General features: G+C 39.4%; 1 protein-coding gene across 1 annotated transcript in view; it reads right to left on the bottom strand.

Moving 5' to 3' along the window:
* Positions 1-20,915, bottom strand: part of fbln2 (fibulin 2) — a 345,987-nt gene that overhangs the window by 304,938 nt on the left and 20,134 nt on the right. The window contains 3 exon segments of the mRNA XM_061902927.1: positions 1-149; positions 4,022-4,151; positions 8,953-9,067. The exon segment at positions 1-149 is cut by the window's left edge and continues 53 nt beyond it. Coding sequence (XP_061758911.1) covers positions 1-149; positions 4,022-4,151; positions 8,953-9,067 — 394 coding nt within the window.

Raw genomic sequence — 20,915 nt, 5'->3', positions numbered from 1 at the left:
CAGTTGAGCGCACTCAGGTCCCAAAGGTCCTGGTCCTGGCAGCACATGAGGAAGACGTGTCCGCAGTTGAGGCCCATGTGTTCGAGAGCTGTGCATTCCTGGCCTGCACTGCGCACCTTCAGACCCACTGAGCAGCAGTCACAGCACTCCTGGTGGTCACAGTCATTCATTACACGGCGGTTCGTATAATATGTGGTTAGTTTATGGGTCACAACAATTGTTGTATTTATTGTCTATATTCCCCAAGACATACTTTACAGCTAACGCGGCTTTAGCTTGTAAAGTATACATATATACATACATACGTGCATACATACATGTATACATGCTTATATACTGTACATACATACGTATTCACATACTGTTCATACTTACAAAACTGTACGTTCATCCATACATGCATACATACATATATACTTGCATACTGTACATGCATATATATATATATATATATATATATATATTGATATATATGCATACTTATGTACTGTACATACATATTTACATACTGTACATACATATATACTTATGTACTGTACATACATACATATATATTTACATATGTTCATACATACATACTGTACGTACATAATGTACTGTACGTAACTACATACATGCATGAATATATGCATACAAACATACTGTACATACATACATGCATGCATGAAAATATGCATGCATTCATACATACTTACGTACTGTCAGGCTTGCCCCTGACAGTTTGTTTGTGTTTTAGTTTTTCCTCTGTGTTTAGTATTTCCTGTCTTTAGTTCCTGTCAGCGCTCTTTATTTTGTCTGTTTCCTGTCTTTCTCCCTGAGTGCTGTGTGCCCTCAGCTGTGGCTGATTGGCACCTGGCCACACCTGGTGTCAATCAGTCCGCTCCTATTTAGACCTGTCTTCCCATCCAGTCAGTGCTGGATTATTGCATTGTATTGTCGCTCCTGTCGCATCGTGTCGTGTCATTGCAGCGCAGCGGTAAGCTATATTTCGGTATCAGTTTGTAGCTTACTGTCTTTTGTTCCCTGCTTTCAGTTTGTCTTTATACAACACGTAACAACTTCTGTTTTCCTGCCCACTACCTGCTAGCTTCCACGCTAGGCCCTTTTGTTTTTGCTAGCTTCCATGCTAAGCTCCTTTTGTTTTGTAGCTCCCATGCTAGCTCTTTTAGTTTGTTACCCGCCTCGTGCGCGCTTTTTGTACCGTTTTGTTTGTTCGTGTTCTAGTATTTTAATTTAATCATGTTTTCCTGTTCAATGCCTGCCTCCTTCTCTGCATCTTTTTTTTTTTTTTTTTCCAAGATGGCGCTGCTGTAGTGGCTGCTATAGGCAGGGGCTCTGTGCTCTTGTATCATCCTTTTGTGTTTCCCTCTTGTTTTCATGTGTTATTATATTTCTTTGCCTTTTGGTCCGGGACCCTTTGGGACTGTGTGACAAGGGGTGCCACTTCTGTGACCTCTGTGGTGCTTTTTTTTGTGGACTTCTGGATCTGCCTCCCGGGAGCCTTTTGGCCATGGAGACCAGCTGCTGGGTCTCTGCCACACCGGAGTCCGTTTGGAGGGACTGGAGGAGATGCGGATGAGGGGACAGGGCTGCGGAGCTGGCACTGAGCGCTGGGACGGAGAGGCTTCGCGGTGTCTCGGCTGGGTGAGCAGGTGTCGGACACCTCAGTCACCTTGGACGTATCCTCGCTCATCCATGCGGACTGGACATTGGCCGAGAGTGGAGTCAGCTGTCTTGGTTTCTTTGTTGCTTCTGTCTCTGGCCATGCTCCCTCCTCCCCAGCGGACGATGGCGTGGATCACCGCAGAGGCCACCACAGTGGACATGTTTCTTTTACTTTTTATTCATAACTGTATGTAGAAGTGTCTTGTTGCATCAGCTGCTTTAATGTCTTTAATGTCCTCTGTGTTCTTTGATGTTTGATGTTTCCCTCTTACACACATGGGAGAGGGATGTGTACTATGGCTATGAGTTGTTGTTGTTTTTTTTTGTTTTTGTTTTTTTTCCCTTGGCCTCAGTCTGCACCCCCTCTCCAAGGCCCAGGCTAAGACACATTTTTTTATTTCATTTTAATCTTCTATTCCCCCCCACCCCCCCACCCCTTGTTTACCTGTATTTCATCTTTTTTTGTAAGGGGCGCTGGAAGCCGGCAGACCCGTCAGCGATCCTGTTCTGTCTCCCTGTAATGTTTGTCTGATCTTGAATGGGATTGTGCTGAAAATTGTAATTTTCCTGAAGGAACTCTCCTGACGGAATGAATAAAGTACTATCTAATCTAATCTAATCTAATCTTGGGGTGGGTCACAAACTAACTCTGACACGTACTATACATACATATTTACATACTGTTCATGCATACATGCATGAATGTATGCACACATACATATATACATACTAACATACTGTACATACATGCATGTATACATACATACTTACGTACTGTACATACATACATACTTACATGCATACATATTTATATACTGTTCATACATACATGCATGAATATCTGCATATATACATAAATACTAATGTACTGTACATGCATGAATACATGCATACATACTTACGTACTGTACATACATACATATTTACAAACTGTTCATACATACATGTATGCATGAATATATGCATGCACACATACTTACGTACTGTACGTACATATATACATACATACATACATTCATATTTACATACTGATCATACATACATACATGCATGAATATATGCATACATACATATATACATAAATGCTAATGTACTGTACATGCATGCATGAATATATGCATGCATACTTATTTACTGTATATGCATACATATTTACATACTGTGCATACATACATACATGCATGAATGTATGCATATATACATAAATACTAACGTACTGTACAAGCATGAATATATGCATACATACTTATGTATTGTACATACATATTTACTTACTGTTCTACCTATATACATATGTACTGTACATATTTACATACTGTTTAAACATACATACTTACATACATAGTATACATATATCGGGTGTCGGCAACCCGCGGCTCTAGTGGCTCTTTGGAGCTTTTTCAAAAATGAATGAAAAATGGGAAAAGATGAGGGGTAAAAAATATAAAAAATATATATTTTTTGTTTTATTATAGTTTCTCTAGGAGGACAAACATGACACGAACCTCTCTAATTGTATGTTATAGAGCACACTGTTTTTTATTAATCATGCTTCACTGATTCGAGTATTTGGCGAGCGCCGTTTTGTCCTACTATTTTTGGCGGTCCTTGAACTCACCCTAGTTTATTTACATGTACAACTTTCTCCGACTTTCTAAGACGTGTTTTATGCCACTTCTTTTTCCCTCTCATTTTGTCCACCAAACTTTTAACGTGCATGAATGCACAAAGGTGAGTTTTGTTGACGTTATTGACTTGTGTGGAGTGCTAATCAGGCTTATGACTGCAAGCTAATCGATGCTAACATGCTATTTAGGCTAGCTATATGTACATATTGCATCATTATGCCTCATTTGTAGCTATATTTGAGCTCATTTGGTTTCCTTTAAGTCATCTTAATTCAATTTATATCTCATGATGTAATATGGCTTTTCAATTTCTTTTGCGGCTCCAGACAGATTTGTTTTTGTATTTTTGGTCCAATATGGCTCTTTCAACATTTTAGGTTGCCGACCCCTGACATAAATTATTACAAATGCACAATCTGTCATTGAATCAACTTTTGCCTGAATGCTGCTCAATTATTTCCTGAACATGTTTACAATTACAGAGCAGTTATTGCCCAGCGGAGTCCTTTGAAGCGTGTGGGCAGTGATTCATCGCTAATTGAGTCTCTTATTAATTAGTCCAAATTAAATCATAGACAGCAGTAATCATCGGAGGGAATCCACGTGGAGGAAAAAAAAGACTCAACTATGTTTTTTGTTCTCTAGCAACTAATTAAATTGTCAACTTGGAGCAAATGAAATAAAGATTTGGATCCTGGTGAACTTTGTTTGCCCTCTGCTTTACTCGCCTTAAAGGAGCCGAGTCCACACGTATCATCGCCATCCTTCTCACACGACAGTCCTCCTCTGGCCGCTCGCACTCCAGCCCGGCAGCGACTTTCTGTCAGCGAGCCCACACAACACCGCTGCTGAGACGTCCTGGCAGAGGAGTCAAGAGGTACAACCCACACATTTAAGTGCACTGGAAACACATTGTCAAGTATACATGTGCACTAGGTACACATTGTCAATATACAAGTGGACTACAGAAACATTGTCAATCATACAAGTGCACAAGGTCCACATTGTCATGTATACAAGTGCACTAGAGACACATTGTCAAGTATATAAGTGCACTAGGTACATATTGTCAATTATGCACATGCACTAGAGACACATTGTCAAGTATATAAGTGCACTAGGTACATATTGTCAATTATGCACATGCACTAGAGACACATTGTCAATATACATGTGCATTAGAGACACATTGTCAAGTGTAAGTGCACTACAGACACATTGTCAAGTATATAAATAAATAAATAAATAAAATGGGTTGTACTTGTATAGCGCTTTTCTACCTTCAAGGTACTCAAAGCGCTTTGACACTACTTCCACATTTACCCATTCACACACACAATCACACACTGATGGAGGGAGCTGCCATGCAAGGCGCCAGCCAGCACCCATCAGTGAAGTGTCTTGCTCAGGACACAACGGACGTGACGAGGTTGGTTCTAGGTGGGATTTGAACCAGTGACCCTCGGGTTGCGCACGGCCACTCTCCCCACTGCGCCACGCCGTCCCTAAGTGCACTAGGTACATATTGTCAATTATGCACATGCACTAGAGACACATTGTCAAGTATATAAGTGCACTAGGTACATATTGTCAATTATGCACATGCACTAGAGACACATTGTCAAGTATATAAGTGCACTAGGTACATATTGTTAAGTGTAAGTGCACTACAGACACATTGTCAGGTATGCACGTGCACTATGTACGCATTGTCAAGTATAAAAGTGCACTAGGTACACATTGTCAAGTGTAAAAGTGCAGTAGTTACACATTGTGAAGCATACACGTGCATTAGGTTAACTTTGTCAATATACAAGTGGATTAGAGAAACATTGTCAAGTATACAAGTGCACAGGATAAACATTGTCAAGTATACGAGTGCACATGGTACACATTATCAATTTACAATTGCACTATGTACACATTGTTAAGTATACAAGTGCACTAGTTACACATTGTCAAGTATACGCATGTACTACGTTAACATTGTCAATATACAAGTGGACTGGAAAAACATTGTCAAGTATACAAATGCACTAGGTACACATTGTCAAGTATACGCGTGCACTAGGTTAACATTGTCAATATACAAGTGGATTAGAGAAACATTGTCAAGTATACAAGTGCACAGGATAAACATTGTCAAGTATACAAGTGCACTTGGTACACATTATCAATCTACAATTGCACTAGGTACACATTGTCAAGTATACACGTGCACTAGAGAAACATTGTCAAATATACGAGTGCACTATGTACACATTGTCAAGTATACAAGTGCACAAGATAATCATTGTCAAGTATACAAGTGCACAAGATAAACATTGTCAAGTATACAAGTGCACAAGATACACATTGTCAAGTGTACAAGTGCATTCGGTACACATTGTCAAGTATACACGTGCGTATGTACACATTGTTAAGTATACAAGTGCATTAGTTACACATTGTCAAGTATACACGCGTACTAGGTTAACATTGTCAATATACAAGTGGACTGGAAACACATTGTCAAGTATACAAGTGCACTAGAGACACATTGTCAAGTGTAAGTGCACTAGAGACAATTTGTCAAGTATACAAATGCACTAGGTACACATTGTCAAGTATACAAGTGCACTAGAGACACATTGTCAAGTGTAAGTGCACCAGAGACACATTGTCAAGTGTAAGTGCACCACAGACACATTGTCATGTATGCACATGCACTAGGTGCACATTGTCATGTATGCACGTGCACTAGACACACATTGTCAAGTGTAAAAGTGCCCTAGTTACACATTGTGAAGTATACATGTGCACTAGGTTAACATTGTCAATATACAAGTGGATTAGAGAAACATTGTCAAGTATACAAGTGCACTTGGTACACATTATCAATTTACAATTACACTAGGTACACATTGTCAAGTATATACGTGCACTAGAGAAACATTGTCAAGTATACGAGTGCACTATGTATACATTGTCAAGTATACAAGTGCACAAGATACACATTGTCAAGTATACAAGTGCACTTGGTACACATTATCAATTTACAATTACACTAGGTACACATTGTCAAGTATATACGTGCACTAGAGAAACATTGTCAAGTATACGAGTGCACTATGTACACATTGTCAAGTATACAAGTGCACAAGATAATCATTGTCAAATATACAAGTGCACAAGATAAACATTGTCAAGTATACAAGTGCACAAGATACACATTGTCAAGTGTACAAGTGCATTTGGTACACATTGTCAAGTATACACATGCACTATGTACACATTGTTAAGTATACAAGTGCACTAGTTACACATTGTCAGGTATACACATGCACTATGTACACATTGTTAAGTATACAAGTGCACACATTACACATTGTCAGGTATACACATGTACTAGGTTAACATTGTCAATATACAAGTGGACTGGAAAAACATTGACAAGTATACAAGTGCACAAGATTCACATTGTCAAGTATACAAGTGGACTTGGTACACATTGTCAAGTATACAAGTGCACGAGTTACACATTGTCAAGTATACACGTGCACTAGATTAACATTGTCAAGTATACAAGTGCACACGATAAACAGTGTCAAGTATACAAGTGCACAAGATACACATTGTCAAGTATATAAGTACATTTGGTACACATTGTCAAGTATATAAGTGCACTGGGTACACATTGGCAAGTATACAAGTGCACTGGGTACACATTGGCAAGTATACAAGTGCACTAGGTACACATTGTCAAGTATATATGTGCACTGTGTACACATTGTCAATCATACAGGTGCACTAGGTACACATTGTCAAGTATAAAAGTGCACTAGGTACACATTGTCAAGTATTTAAGTGCACTAGGTACACATTGTCCAGTATATAAGTGCACTATGTACACATTGTAAAGTATATAAGTGCACTAGATACACATTGTCGAATATATAAGTACACTAGGTACACATTGTCAAGTATATATGTGCACTAGATAGACATTGTAAAGTATATAAGTGCACTAAGTACACATTGTCAAGTATTTATGTGCACTATACACACATTGTCAATCATATAAGTGAACTAGGTACACATTGTCAAGTATAATTGTGCACTAGGTACACATTGTCAAGTACAAAACCCATTTCCATATGAGTTGGGAAATTGTGTTGGATGTAAATATAAACGGAATACAATGATTTGCAAATACTTTTCAACCCATATTCAATTAAATGCACTACAAAGACAATATATTTGATGTTCAAACTCATAACATTTTTATTTTTTTTGCAAATAATAATCAACTTTGAATTTCATGGCTGCAACACGTGCCAAAGTAGTTGGGAAAGGGAATGTTCACCACTGTGTTACATCACCTTTTCTTTTAACAACACTCAATAAACGTTTGGGAACTGGAAACTAATTGTTGAAGCTTTCAAAGTGGAATTCTTTCCCAATCTTGTTTTATGTAGAGCTTCAGTCGTTCAACAGTCCGGGGTCTCCGTTGTCGTATTTTACGCTTCATAATGCGCCACACATTTTTGATGGGAGACAGGTCTGGACTGCAGGCGGGCCAGGAAAGTACCTGCACTCTTATTTTACAACGTGCTGAATGTGGCTTGGCATTGTCTTGCTGAAATAAGCAGGGGCGTCCATGAAAAAGACGGCGCTTAGATGGCAGCACATGTTGTTCCAAAACCTGCATGTACTTTCAGCATTAATGGTGTCTTCACAGATGTGTAAGTTACCCATGCCTTGGGCACTAATGCACCCCCATACCATCACAGATGCTGGCTTTTGAACTTTGCGTCGATAACAGTCTGGATGGTTCGCTTCCCCTTTTGCCCGGATGACACGATGTCGAATATTTCCCCCAAAAATTTGAAATGTGGACTCGTTGGACCACAGAACACTTTTCTACTTTGCATTAGTCCATCTTAGATGATCTCGGGCCCAGAGAAGCCGGCGGCGTTTCTGGATGTTTTTGATAAATGACTTTCACTTTGCATTGCAGAGCTTTAAATTGCACTTACATATGTAGCGTCAAACAGTATTTAGTGACAGCGGTTTTCTGAAGTGTTCCTGAGCCCATGTGGTGTTATCCTTTAGAGATTGATGTCGGTTTTGAGGGATCGAAGGTCACGGTCATTCAATGGGTTGAAAAGGATTTGCAAATCATTGTATTCCGTTTATATTTACATCTAACACAATTTCCCAACTCATATGGAAACGGGGTTTGTATATACATGCACTTTGTACACATTGTCATTTATACGAGTGCACTAGATGTATATTTGTAAAGTATATGAGTGCACTAGGTACACATTGTAAAGTATATAAGTGCACTAGGTACACATTGCTTTTGCTTCCTTGTCTTAACTTTCTGGGAGTTTCTTTCTGTCCTGCTCTCCGAAATGTAAAATCTGAAGTGATCAACTTGCCTCTCAAGCAAATGGTAAAGGGTACTATGGGCATTTAGTTTCTCTACTAAATTGCTGACTGGATAACATCTCGGAGAAGCTTTCCATTCTGCAAGACGAAATGCTGTTAGATTTGAGCGCCGCAAACCTTTGGAATGTGTTCGCTCACCCTAACCAAAACAATCCTTATTGACAATTAGACTCCCTCTGCAATTTGTAGTCCCTGGCTGAAGTAAAAAGATGTGACGTCTCACCAGCAGATGGACTGAATGTCCTTGGTGGGCATGTCCATGCTGTTGCAGTGACCGTTAGCTGACGCCCATTTTGCTCCTGTCTCACAGCAGGTGTCCACCAAGTCCATCACTGACACTGCAAGGACACACACACACACACACACATTAATTGGTGATGTAAAGGGGAAGATATAAACATCCCATCAGTCTTTATCCCAGGGAGAGCAGACATTGTACTGTAAGTGGTTGTTGTATTCTGTTTGTATATATTGTTGAACACTTAGCATTACTGCTACTTAATGCTCAGTGTTTGACTAAAATTGCATCATCTTCTAAAACTTGTAGATCATCCTCCTAATATTCAGGCTCAAAAATAGAAGTTTCTGGATCCTCATTTGTCCTAAAGTAGTCTTTGTTATCTCTCATCAAGTCTGCCATGATTAGTAGTCTTGTTTTTGTTAAAGGAAAAGTAAACAATGTGATGCGTCTTCAATTAATACTTACAGCATGATGAAATCATGTAAATATTCCATGTTATTATGGATGTTAGTAGATACCACATCTATACTTACAGCATGATTAAAAATTGGAAATATGACATATGAATATTACTACATTACATATATACTTACAGAATGGTGAAAATATGTAAATATTACATATTATGATGAATGTTACTACATGACATATATACTTACAGTATGATATAATCATGTAAATATTACATGTTATTATAAATGTTACTAGATACTACATCTATACTTACAGCGTGATGAAAATATGGGAATATGACATGTTATTATGAATGTTACTAAATTACATAAATAATTACAGTATGATGAAAAGATGGAAATATTACATGTTATGATGAATGTAACTACATTACATACATACTTACAGTGTAATAAAATATGTAAATATTACATGTTAATATTAATGTTACTACATGACATATATACTTACAGTATGTAAATATTACATGTTATTATGACTGTTACCAGATACTACATCTAGACTTACAGTATGATGAAAATATGTAAATATTACATGTTATTTTGAATGTTACTAGATACTACATTTATCCTTACAGTATGGTGAAAATATGTAAATATTACATGTTATGATAAATGTTACTACATTAGATAAATACTTACAGTATAATGAAAATATGTAAATATTGCATGTTATTATAAATGTTACTACATGACATTTATACTTACAGTATGATGAAATCATGTAAATATTTCATGTTATTATGAATGTTACTAGGTACTACATCTATACTTACAGCGTGATGAAAATATGTAAATATGACATATTATTATGAATGTTACTACATTACATACATACTTACAGTATGGTGAAAATATGTAAATATTACATATTATGATGAATGTTACTACATTACATAAATACTTACACTATGATATAATCATGTAAATATTACATGTTATTATGAATGTTACTAGGTACTACATCTATACTTACAGCGTGATGAAAATATGTAAATATGACATATTATTATGAATGTTACTACATTACATTAATAATTACAGTATGATGAAAATATTTAAATCTTGCATGTTATGATGAATGTTACTACATTACATAAATACTTACAGTGTAATAAAATATGTAAATATTACATGTTAATATTAATGTTACTACATGACATATATACTTACAGTATGTAAATATTACATGTTAATATGACTTTTACCAGATACTACATCTAGACTTACAGTATGATGAAAATATGTAAATATTACATGTTATATTGAATGTTACTAGATACTACATTTATCCTTACAGTATGGTGAAAATATGTAAATATTACATGTTATGATAAATGTTATTACATTAGATAAATACTTACAGTATAATGAAAATCTGTAAATATTGCATGTTATTATAAATGTTACTACATTACATAAATACTTACAGTATGATATAATCATGTAAATATTACATGTTATTATGAATGTTACTAGATACTACATCTATACTTACAGCGTGATGAAAATATGTAAATATGACATGTTATTATGAATGGTACTACATTACATAAATAATTACAGTATGGTGAAAATATGTAAATATTACATATTATGATGAATGTTACTATATTACATAAATACTTAAAGTATGATGAAAATATTTAAATATTGCATGTTATGATGAATGTTACTACATTACATAAATACTTACAGTATGATGAAAATATGTAAATATAACATGTTATTTTGAATGTTACTAGATACTACTTCTATACTTACAGCGTGATGAAAATATGTAAATATGTCACATTATTATGAATGTTACTACATTACACATATACTTACAGTATGATGAAAATATGTAAATATGACACATTATTATGAATGTTACTACATTACATATATACTTACAGTATGATGAAAATATGTATATATGACATGTTATGATGAATGTTACTACTTGACTTATATACTTACAGTATGATGAAAATATGTAAATAGTACATGTTATTTTGAATGTTACTAGATACTACATCTGTACTTACAGTATGGTGAAAATATGTAAATATTACATGTTATTTTGAATGGTACTAGATAGTACATCTGTACTTACAGTATGGTGAAAATATGTAAATATTACATGTTATGATGAATGTTACTACATTACATAAATACTTACCGTATAATGAAAATATGTAAATATTGCATATTATTATGAATGTTACTAGATACTACATATATACTCACGATGTATATAAAACCTTGATGCAGGTTTTTGGATGTATTCAGAGTTCGTTATAAGAGGAATAGAGCAACTCACATTGACTCCATTGTTAGCTGACTTTTGCTGTCGTTTATTTATGATTTAGAATGCATCGTAACATAAAAACATGTGTCTTCTGGTTATACCTAAAGATTGTGAATGATCTCCGCAAAAAGTGTAGTTCCCCTTTAAGAAGTCTCTTTGAAGGAAAGCACGTGTCAATCAAACAAGGCTTTTGACTCAAGTTTTGTTTGATAGTAAGCCGCTCTCTAACGCTGTTTTATGTTAAAACCCATCAACGGTAATAAGTGACTGTATTATTGACTTTTCCGAGGTCTGCCGTGACTTGTCCATCACATTCTTTCTTCTTGTCCTCACCCAGACGTGTGACATCACTGCCTTGCCAAGTATGTCGGTAGAAGTACGACTCCCAACATGCCTGCAAGGCGTCATGAAGTGTCCACCGGTCCAGCGTGTCAGCTCGGAGGTGAGTGAGCGTACAGGTGGAGTGGGCGGGACAAAAGGAGAATGTTGTAGACGGCGATATCATTCGGCAATCATTGTCCTGGATCTGACCCAACAGTCAGGAGGACTTTTGACTCGGCTCCAGGTCTCGATTGACAATAATGTCTTAATCTCCTTGAGACTGTGAGCCAACAATCGAGTCATTCATCTTTTTTAATGACAGGCTTGCAAGAAGTAGTTAGTGGTCGCCCCGGGCTTTGAAGCCTCCGTGCTGCTCCGCCTTCTTGCAGGTAGTTCGCCTGCAGCTGCGAGCTGGAATATACCAGCTGGAACATTCTTTCTTTCTTTCTTTCTTTCTTTCTTTCTTTCTCTTTCTAATGCTCGCAGTGTCTCACAAGAGTGAGTACAACCCCCACGCTTCTGCAAACCCCTCGTTTGACGATACGTCCCCAAAAAAGATGTAGACACGCTCCACACTGGAGTCCTATAAAAGTTGTCTATAGCGGCCAACAGGGTGTCCCCGTTGTTTTGATATCGTCCGATATCATTAGAAAAAACATGGATAGGTAGAAGTCGAATGGGTGATATCATGTGCGATACAAGCAGTCCCTCAGAGTCTTTACTTGTGTGTGATATCGTGCAATACAAAGCAGTTCTGCAGAGTGTTTACTTGTGTGTGATATCATGTGCAATACAAGCAGTCCCACAGAGTGTTTACACGTGTGTGATATCATGTGCGATACAAGCGGTCGTGCAGCGTGTTTACTTGTGTGTGATATCATGTGCGATACAAGCAGTCCCGCAGAGTGTTTACTTGTGTGTGATATCATGTGCGATACAAGCAGTCCCGCAGAGTGTTTACTTGTGTGATATTATGTGCAATACAAGCAGTCGTGCAGCGTGTTTACTTGTGTGTGATATCATGTGCGATACAAGCAGTCCCGCAGAGTGTTTACTTGTGTGTGATATCATGTGCGATACAAACAGTTGTGCAGCATGTTTAATTGTTTGTGATATCAAGTGCTATACAAACAGTCCCTCAGAGTCTTTACTTGTGTGTGATATCATGTGCGTTACAAGCCGTCGTGCAGCATGTTTACTTGTGTGTGATATCATGTACTATACCAATAGCCCGGCAGAGTGTTTACTTGTGTGTGATATCATGTGCGATACAAGCAGTCGTGCAGCGTTTTTACTTGTGTGTGATTTCAGGTGCGATACAAATAGTCCCGCAGAGTGTTTACTTGTGTGTGATATCATGTGCGATACAAGCAGTTGTGCAGCGTGTTTACTTGTGTGTGATATCATGTGCGATACAAGCAGTCGTGCAGCGTGTTTACTACTGTGTGATATCATGTACTATACAAATATTTCCGTAGTGTTTACTTGTATGTGATATAATGTGCGATACAAGCAGTCCCGCAGAGTGTTTACCTGAGTGTGATATCATGTGTGATACAAGCAGTCGTGCAGCGTTTTTACTTGTGTGTGATATCAGGTGCAATACAAATAGTCCCGCAGAGTATTTACTTGTGTGTGACGTCATGTGCGATACAAGCAGTTGTGCAGCGTGTTTACTTGTGTGTGATATCATGTGGTATACAAATAGTCCCGCAGAGTGTTTACTTGTGTGTGATATCATGTACGATACAAGCAGTCCCGCAGAGTGTTTACTTGTGTGTGATATCATGTGCGACATAAGGAGTCTTGCAGTGTGTTTACTTGTGTGTGATATCATGTGCTATACAAACAGTCCCGCAGAGTGTTTACTTGTATGTGATATCATGTTCGATACAAATAGTCCCGCAGAGTGTTTACTTGTATGTGATATCATGTTCGATACAAATAGTCCCGCAGAGTGTTTACTTGTGTGTGATATCATGTTCGATACAAGCACACCTGCAGCGTGTTTATTTGTGTGTGATATCATGTGTGATACAAGCAGTCGTGCAGCTTGTTTACTTGTGTGTGATATCATGTGCGATACAAGCAGTCCCTCAGAGTGTTTACTTGTGTGTGATATCGTGTAATACAAGCAGTCCCACAGAGTGTTTACTTGTGTGTGATATCATGTGCAATACAAGCAGTTGTGCAGCGTGTTTACTTGTGTGTGATATCATGTGGTATACAAATAGTCCCGCGGAGTGTTTACTTGTGTGTGATATCATGTGCGATACAAGCAGTCCTGCAGAGTGTTTACTTGTGTGTGATATCATGTGCGATACAATCAGTCCCTCCAGAGTCTTTACTCGTGTGTGATATCGTGCGATACAAGCAGTTGTGCAGAGTTTTTACTTGTGGGTGATATCATGTGCGATACAAGCAGTCCCACAGAGTGTTTACTTGTGTGTGATATCATGTGATATACAAATTGTCCCGCAGAGTGTTTACTTGTATGTGATATCATGTGCGATACAAGCACACCTGCAACGTGTTTACTTGTGTGTGATATCATATGCGATACAAGCAGTCCCAAGACTTAAGGCGTGAAGTAGTCCAAAATATTTAGGTGTGAAGTAGTCCCAAGTCTTTAGGTGTGAAGTAGTCCTCAGACTCTAAGCGGGTAGTAGTCCTAAGACTTAAGCCGTGAAGGAGTGCTAAGAGTTTAGGTTTGAAGTAATCCGAAGACTTTAGGTGTGAAATAGTCCTAAGGCTTTAGGTGTGAAATAGTCCTAACAATTTAGGTTTGAAGTTGCCCTAAGACTTTAGGTTTGAAGTAATCCTAAGGCTTTAGGTGTGGAATAGTCCTCAGACTTTAGACGTGAAGTAGTCCTAAGTTCCAAGGTCTAAAGTAGTCCTAAGACTTTAGGTGTGAAGTAGTCCAAAAACTTTTGACGTGAAGTAATCTTAAGACTTTAGGTGTGAAGTAATCCCAAAACTTTAGGCGTTAAGTAGTCCAAAGACTTTAAGTGTGAAGTAGTCCTAAGACCTTCGGCGTGAACTCGTCCTATGACTGTAGGACTGAAGTCGTCATAAGACTTTAGGTGTGAAGTAGTCCTAAGACTCAAAGCGTGAAGTAGTCGAAAGATTTTAGGTATGAAGTAGTCCTAAGACTTTAGGTGTGAAGTAGTCCTAAGACTTCAGGTGTTACGTAGCCCTAAGACTGTAGGTGTTACGTAGCCCTAAGATTTTAGGTGTGACGTCGTCTTAAGACTTTAGGCATGAAGTAGTCCTAAGATTTTAGGTGTGAAGTAATCCTAAGACTCTAAGCGGGTAGTAGTCCTAAGACTTTAGGCGTGAAGGAGTGCTAAGACTTTAGGTTTGAAGTAATCCGAAGACTTAAGGCTTTAGACGAGAAGTAGTCCTAAGACTTTAGTTGTGAAATAGTCCTAAGACTTTAGGTTTGGAATAGTCCTAAGACTTTAGGTGTGGATTAGTTCTAAGACTTTTGGTGTGAAATAGTCCTAAGACTTTAGGTGTGAAATAGTAGTCTTAAGACTTTAGGCGTGGAATAGTCCTAAGACTTTAGGTGGGAAATAGTCCTAAGAATTTAGGTGTGAAGTTGTCATAAGACTTTAGGTTTGAAGTAATCCTAAAACTTTAGGTGTGGAATAGTCCTCAGACTTTAGACGTGAAGTAGTCCTAAGTTTTAAGGTCTAAAGTAGTCCTAACACTTTAGGTGTGAAATAGTCCAAAAACTTTTGACGTGAAGTAGTCTTAAGACTTTAGGTTTGAAGTATTCCTAAGACTTTAGGCGTTAAGTAGTCCTAAGACTTTAAGTGTGAAGTAGTCCTAAAACCTTTGGCTGAACTCGTCCTATGACTCTAGGACTGAAGTCGTCATAAAACTTTAAGTGTGAAGTAGTCCTAAGACTCAAGGCGTAAAGTAGTCGAAAGATTTTAGGTATGAAGTAGTCCTAAGTCTTTAGGTGTTAAGTAGTCCTAAGACTTCAGGTGTTACGTAGCCCTAAGACTGTAGGTGTTACGTAGCCCTAAGATTTTAAGTGTAACTTCGTCCTAAGACTTTAGGCATGAAGTAGTCCTAAGATTTTAGGTGTGAAGTAGTCCTAAGACTTTAGGTGTGGAATAGTCCTAAGACTTTAGTTTTAAAGTAGTCCTAAGAATTTAGATGTGAAGTAGTCCTAAGACTTTACACGTAAAGTAGTCCTAAGATTTAAGGTGTGAAGTCGTCTTAAGACCTTAGACGTGAAGAAGTCCTGAGACTTTAGGTGTGAAGTAGTCCTAAGACTTCAGGTGTTACGTAGCCCTAAGACTTTAGGTTTTACGTAGCCCTAAGATTTTAGGTGTGAAGTCGTCCTAAGACTTTAGGCATGAAGTAGTCCTAAGATTTTAGGTGTGAAGTAGTCGTAAGACTTTAGGTGTGGAATAGTCCTAAGACTTTAGTTTTAAATTAGTCCTAAGAATTTAGGTGTGCAGTAGTCCTAAGACATTCGGTGTGACGTAGTCCTAAGACTTTACACGTAAAGTAGTCCTAAGATTTAAGGTGTGAAGTCGTCTTAAGACCTTAGACGTGAAGAAGTCCTGAGACTTTAGGTGTGAAGTAGTCCTAAGACTTTAGACGTGAAGTGGTCCTAAATCTGTAGGTATATAATAGTCCCAAATCTTTAGGCTTGTATGAGTCCCAAGAACATTTAGACTGGCACAGTGTGAGTACCGAGTCCACCCTCAGGGTCTCGTTCCACACGTTGACAACAAGCCAGTGCTGAGACCATAGACTGAGTAGCTGTTAAGTGCCGAGACCATAGACCAAGGAGCTGCTAACACCGTGTGAAGAAAGTGCTAACAGATGCCAAAGTAGGAGCCAAGACAAACTTATTGGAGTGTCACCTCTCAGAGTGCGCTGGGTTCCTGCCGCCCGTTCATGTTTTCAGAACCAGCTTGCAGTCATTTCCCAGCTCCACATCTGCTTTACACACTGAATATTCCACGACTTTATGAGGACGCCGAGCAGCAATCTTCCACTTGCTTCTTCCTTCTGCCCGTTTCCAATCTCTGCTCCCAAAGCAGAAGGCAGGAAGGAGAGCAGCAGATGTCTCGCCGCATGCGCGCCAAGAGGACGGGTGTTGTTGATTATTAGCAGCAACATGAATGTTGGACCGTCATGTGTGTTGCTGGCAGAACATGACGTGTGGACCCAGAGTCTTTCACTCCATCTTCTCTACACTGGCAAAGTACAGTAGGTGTGCAGTATTTAACTGGACCAGTAAAAGGGTGGAGTGCCATCTCCGGGTTGGGGAGGAGATCTTGCCCTAAGTGGAGGAGTTCAGGTACCTCGGAGTCTTGTTCACGAGTGAGGGAAGAGTGGATCGTAAGATCGACAGGCGGATCGGTGCGGCGTCTTCAGTAATGCGGACGCTGTATCGATACGTTGTGGTGAAGAAGGAGCTGAGCCGGAAGGCGAAGTTCCCAATTTACCGATCAATCTACTTTCCCATCCTCACCTATGGTCATGAACTTTGGGTTATGACCAAAAGGACAAGATAACGGGTACAAGCTGTCAGAAAAATGTCAGATAATGTAAATTTGTTATGATCTGCTGCCCGGATTATATTATGATTAGATTTTTGAGTCTTTTTGTGTTTTCCGTTGGTTTTGGACCCCTTCGGTTCCTGTTTGTGCCATTCTTAGTTGGTTACCATAGTTAAGTATTATTTTCACCTGCCGCTTGTTCCGGACGCACATCTGTTTTGTAATCACTGTCATTATTTAAGCCTGCTTTCTCCCGTCAGTCTGTCTGGCTTCCTAGTTTGTTTTCATACAACAAGTAACGACTTCTGTTTTCCTGCTCGCTACCTGCTAGCTTCCACGCTAGGCCCCTTTTGTTTATGCTAGCTTCCATGCTAAGCTCATTTTGTTTGATAGCTCCCACACTAGCCCCCTTAGCTTTTGCCTTCCGTGTTATGAGCACGCTTTTGTTTGTTTCCCACCTGATTTATTGCCTAAATGAATCATTTCCTGCCTTCACGCTGTGCCCGAAGCTCGTCTGCATTCCTGGGAGAACGAATCCGCATCAACATGCGACCAGGTCGTTACAAAATTATCAAAAAACTTCTTGTTCTCTGAGTTCCCAATGAACAGACAAGAGGCTGTCTTTGTTGCACTAAGCCGGGGGTTGGCAACCGGCGGCTTAGAGCCGCATCTTTAGCGCCGCCCTAGTGGCTCTCTGGAGCTTTTTAAAAAATGGACAAAAATATGGTTTATCCAGGAGGACAAACATGACACAAACTTCAGTAATTGTTCTAAAGCACACAGTTTATACTAAACATGCTTCACTGATTCGAGTGTTTGGCGAGCGCCGCTTTTTCCTACTAATTTTGGCGGTCCTTGAACGCACCGTGGTTTGTTTACATGTACAACTTTCTCGGACATGTTTTATGCCATTTCTTTTTCTGTCTCATTTTGTCCACCAAACTTTAAACGTTGTGTGTGAATGCACAAAGGTGAGTTTTGTTGATGTTATTGACTTGTGTGGAGTGATAATCAGACATATTTGGTCACTGCATGACTGCAAGCTGATCGATGCAAACATGCTATTTAGGCTAGCTTTATGTACATATTGCATCATTATGCCTCATTTGTAGCTATATTTCAGCTCATTTTGTTTCCTTTAAGTCCTCTTAATTCAATTTATATCTCATGACACACTATCTGTATTTAATATGACTTTTAATTTTTTGCGGCTCCAGACAGATTTGGTTTTTGTATTTTTGATCCAATATGGCTCTTTCAACATTTTGGGTCGCCGACCCCTGCAGTAAGCCAAAGGCTTGGAAAATTCCATTCTGTACGATGGGAGGAGACGGGAGGGGGGTTATCTATTGTGATCCAACACTTGCCCAAGCTCAATCCAGGACCAGCCCGAAGCCGAGGCATCTTTTTCTCATGTTAATGTGACCAAAAACAATCTCTGTTTACATACCCCCCATTCCTTTTAGAAACAATCGTTATGTAAACAGGGAAAGTCCAAATATAAAGAGGTGGCGTACAATCTTTTGCCAGAGCGTGGTGGAAGACTGTACAGAGAGTACACGTCTCTCCTCAAATTGAGCAAAATTGACTTCTGTCTCTGTTTATTTCCTTGCTTCTTGTCTTGTTTAATAGATGTCATCGATGTTTGAACCTGACACAAGCGGCCGAATTGAGCTTTCTCCGCCGGGTGGCGGGGCTCTCCCTTAGAGGCCCACTGAAATGAGATTTTCTTATTCAAACGGGGATAGCAGGTCCATTTTATGTGTCATACTTGATCATTTCGCGATATTGCCATATTTTTGCTGAAAGGATTTAGTAGAGAACATCAATGATAAAGTTCGCAACTTTTGGTCGCTTATAAAAAAGGCTTGCCTGTACCAGAAGTAGCAGACGATGTGCGTGTGACGTCACGGGCTGTGGAGCTCCTCACATTCTCACATTGTTTACAATCATGGCCACCAGCAGCGAGAGCGATTCGGACCGAGAAAGCGACGATTTCTCTATTAATTTAAGCGAGGATGAAAGATTTGTGGACGAGGAAAGTGAGAGTGAAGGACTAGACAGAGAGATTCAGATGTTATTAGACACATTTTCTAGGATAATTCTTGAAAATCCCTTATCTGCTTATTGTGTTACTAGTGTTTTAGTGAGATTATTTGGTCGTACCTGTACTACCTGAAAGTCGGAGGGGTTTGGCCACGGGTGGTGTGACCACCAGTGTCGCCGATGGAAGCCACGTTTCTTGACGAGGCAAAGGCAGCCGGTGGGGCTGGGCTGAGATTTTTTTTTTTCCCCTCCTCCACGGTGGAAGCATCCGACGGTCGGGGGCGGCCGGTGGCGGCCGGTGGGAGGAGACAAGAGAGTCCACAGCTGCCTCTTTGACAGGTGCAGGAGGAACGACGCAAGCTCTCCGCTCATGTCTACGATAAAAGCCGACTTATTACCACCATTTTCTCACCGAAACCTGCCGGTTGACATGTGGTAGGGAAACATGTTCGCTTGACCGCTCTGTTGTATAGTAAAGTTTCACCGTCATCTTTCGGGAATGTAAACAATGAAACACCGGCTGTGTTTGTGTTGCTAAAGGCGGCCGTAATACACCGCTTCCCACCTACAGCTTTCTTCTTTGACGTCTCCATTTTTTGTTGAACAAATTGCAAAAGATTCAGCAACACAGTTATCCACATGGAGAGGAGCCAGTGAGGTGGTTCGGGCATCTGGTCAGGATGCCACCGGAACGCCTCCCTAGAGAAGTGTTTTTCGGGCAGGACCGACCGGTAGGAGGCCACAGGGAAGACCCAGGACACGTTGGGAAGACTATGTCTCCCCGGCTGGCTTGGGAACGCCTCAGGATACCCCGGGAGGAGCTGGACAAAGTGGCTGGGTAGAGGAAAGTCTGGGCTTCCCTGCTTAGGCTGCGGAAAAAGATGGATGGATGGACAATTGAAGCCACCTCAAAAATGCAAGTCTCAGCACACCTTTTATGTAAAAACAGATTTTCTTACCTATCAGGACCTGTTTTTTGTGTAAACAGGACCTTCTTACTTTGCCCGAGGTGTGATGTTTCCCAACATGTGACGTTAGCGGATTATCCATGTATGGTAGAAATTCACCCAAACGTATTTGCTCCGCAGTTGTCGTCCTCGATAAAATGGCCAGCACAAGTCTTTCAGCCTTATCTGAAGTAAAAAAGTGTCTAACTTTGAACCTTTATAATCCGTGGCGATGTTCCTTCAACCGTGAAGAAGTCGCTCCGGGAGTGTGCACAGAAAAGTCCTGCTGCGCTCATAAACTTTCACAAAAAAAGATGGATTTTCCGAAAAACTACGT

Source organism: Nerophis ophidion, linkage group LG06, assembly GCF_033978795.1.
Source record: "Nerophis ophidion isolate RoL-2023_Sa linkage group LG06, RoL_Noph_v1.0, whole genome shotgun sequence".
NCBI lineage: Eukaryota > Metazoa > Chordata > Actinopteri > Syngnathiformes > Syngnathidae > Nerophis > Nerophis ophidion.
Note: the sequence above shows the minus strand (reverse complement) of the source record. Positions and strands in the feature narration are given on the sequence as shown.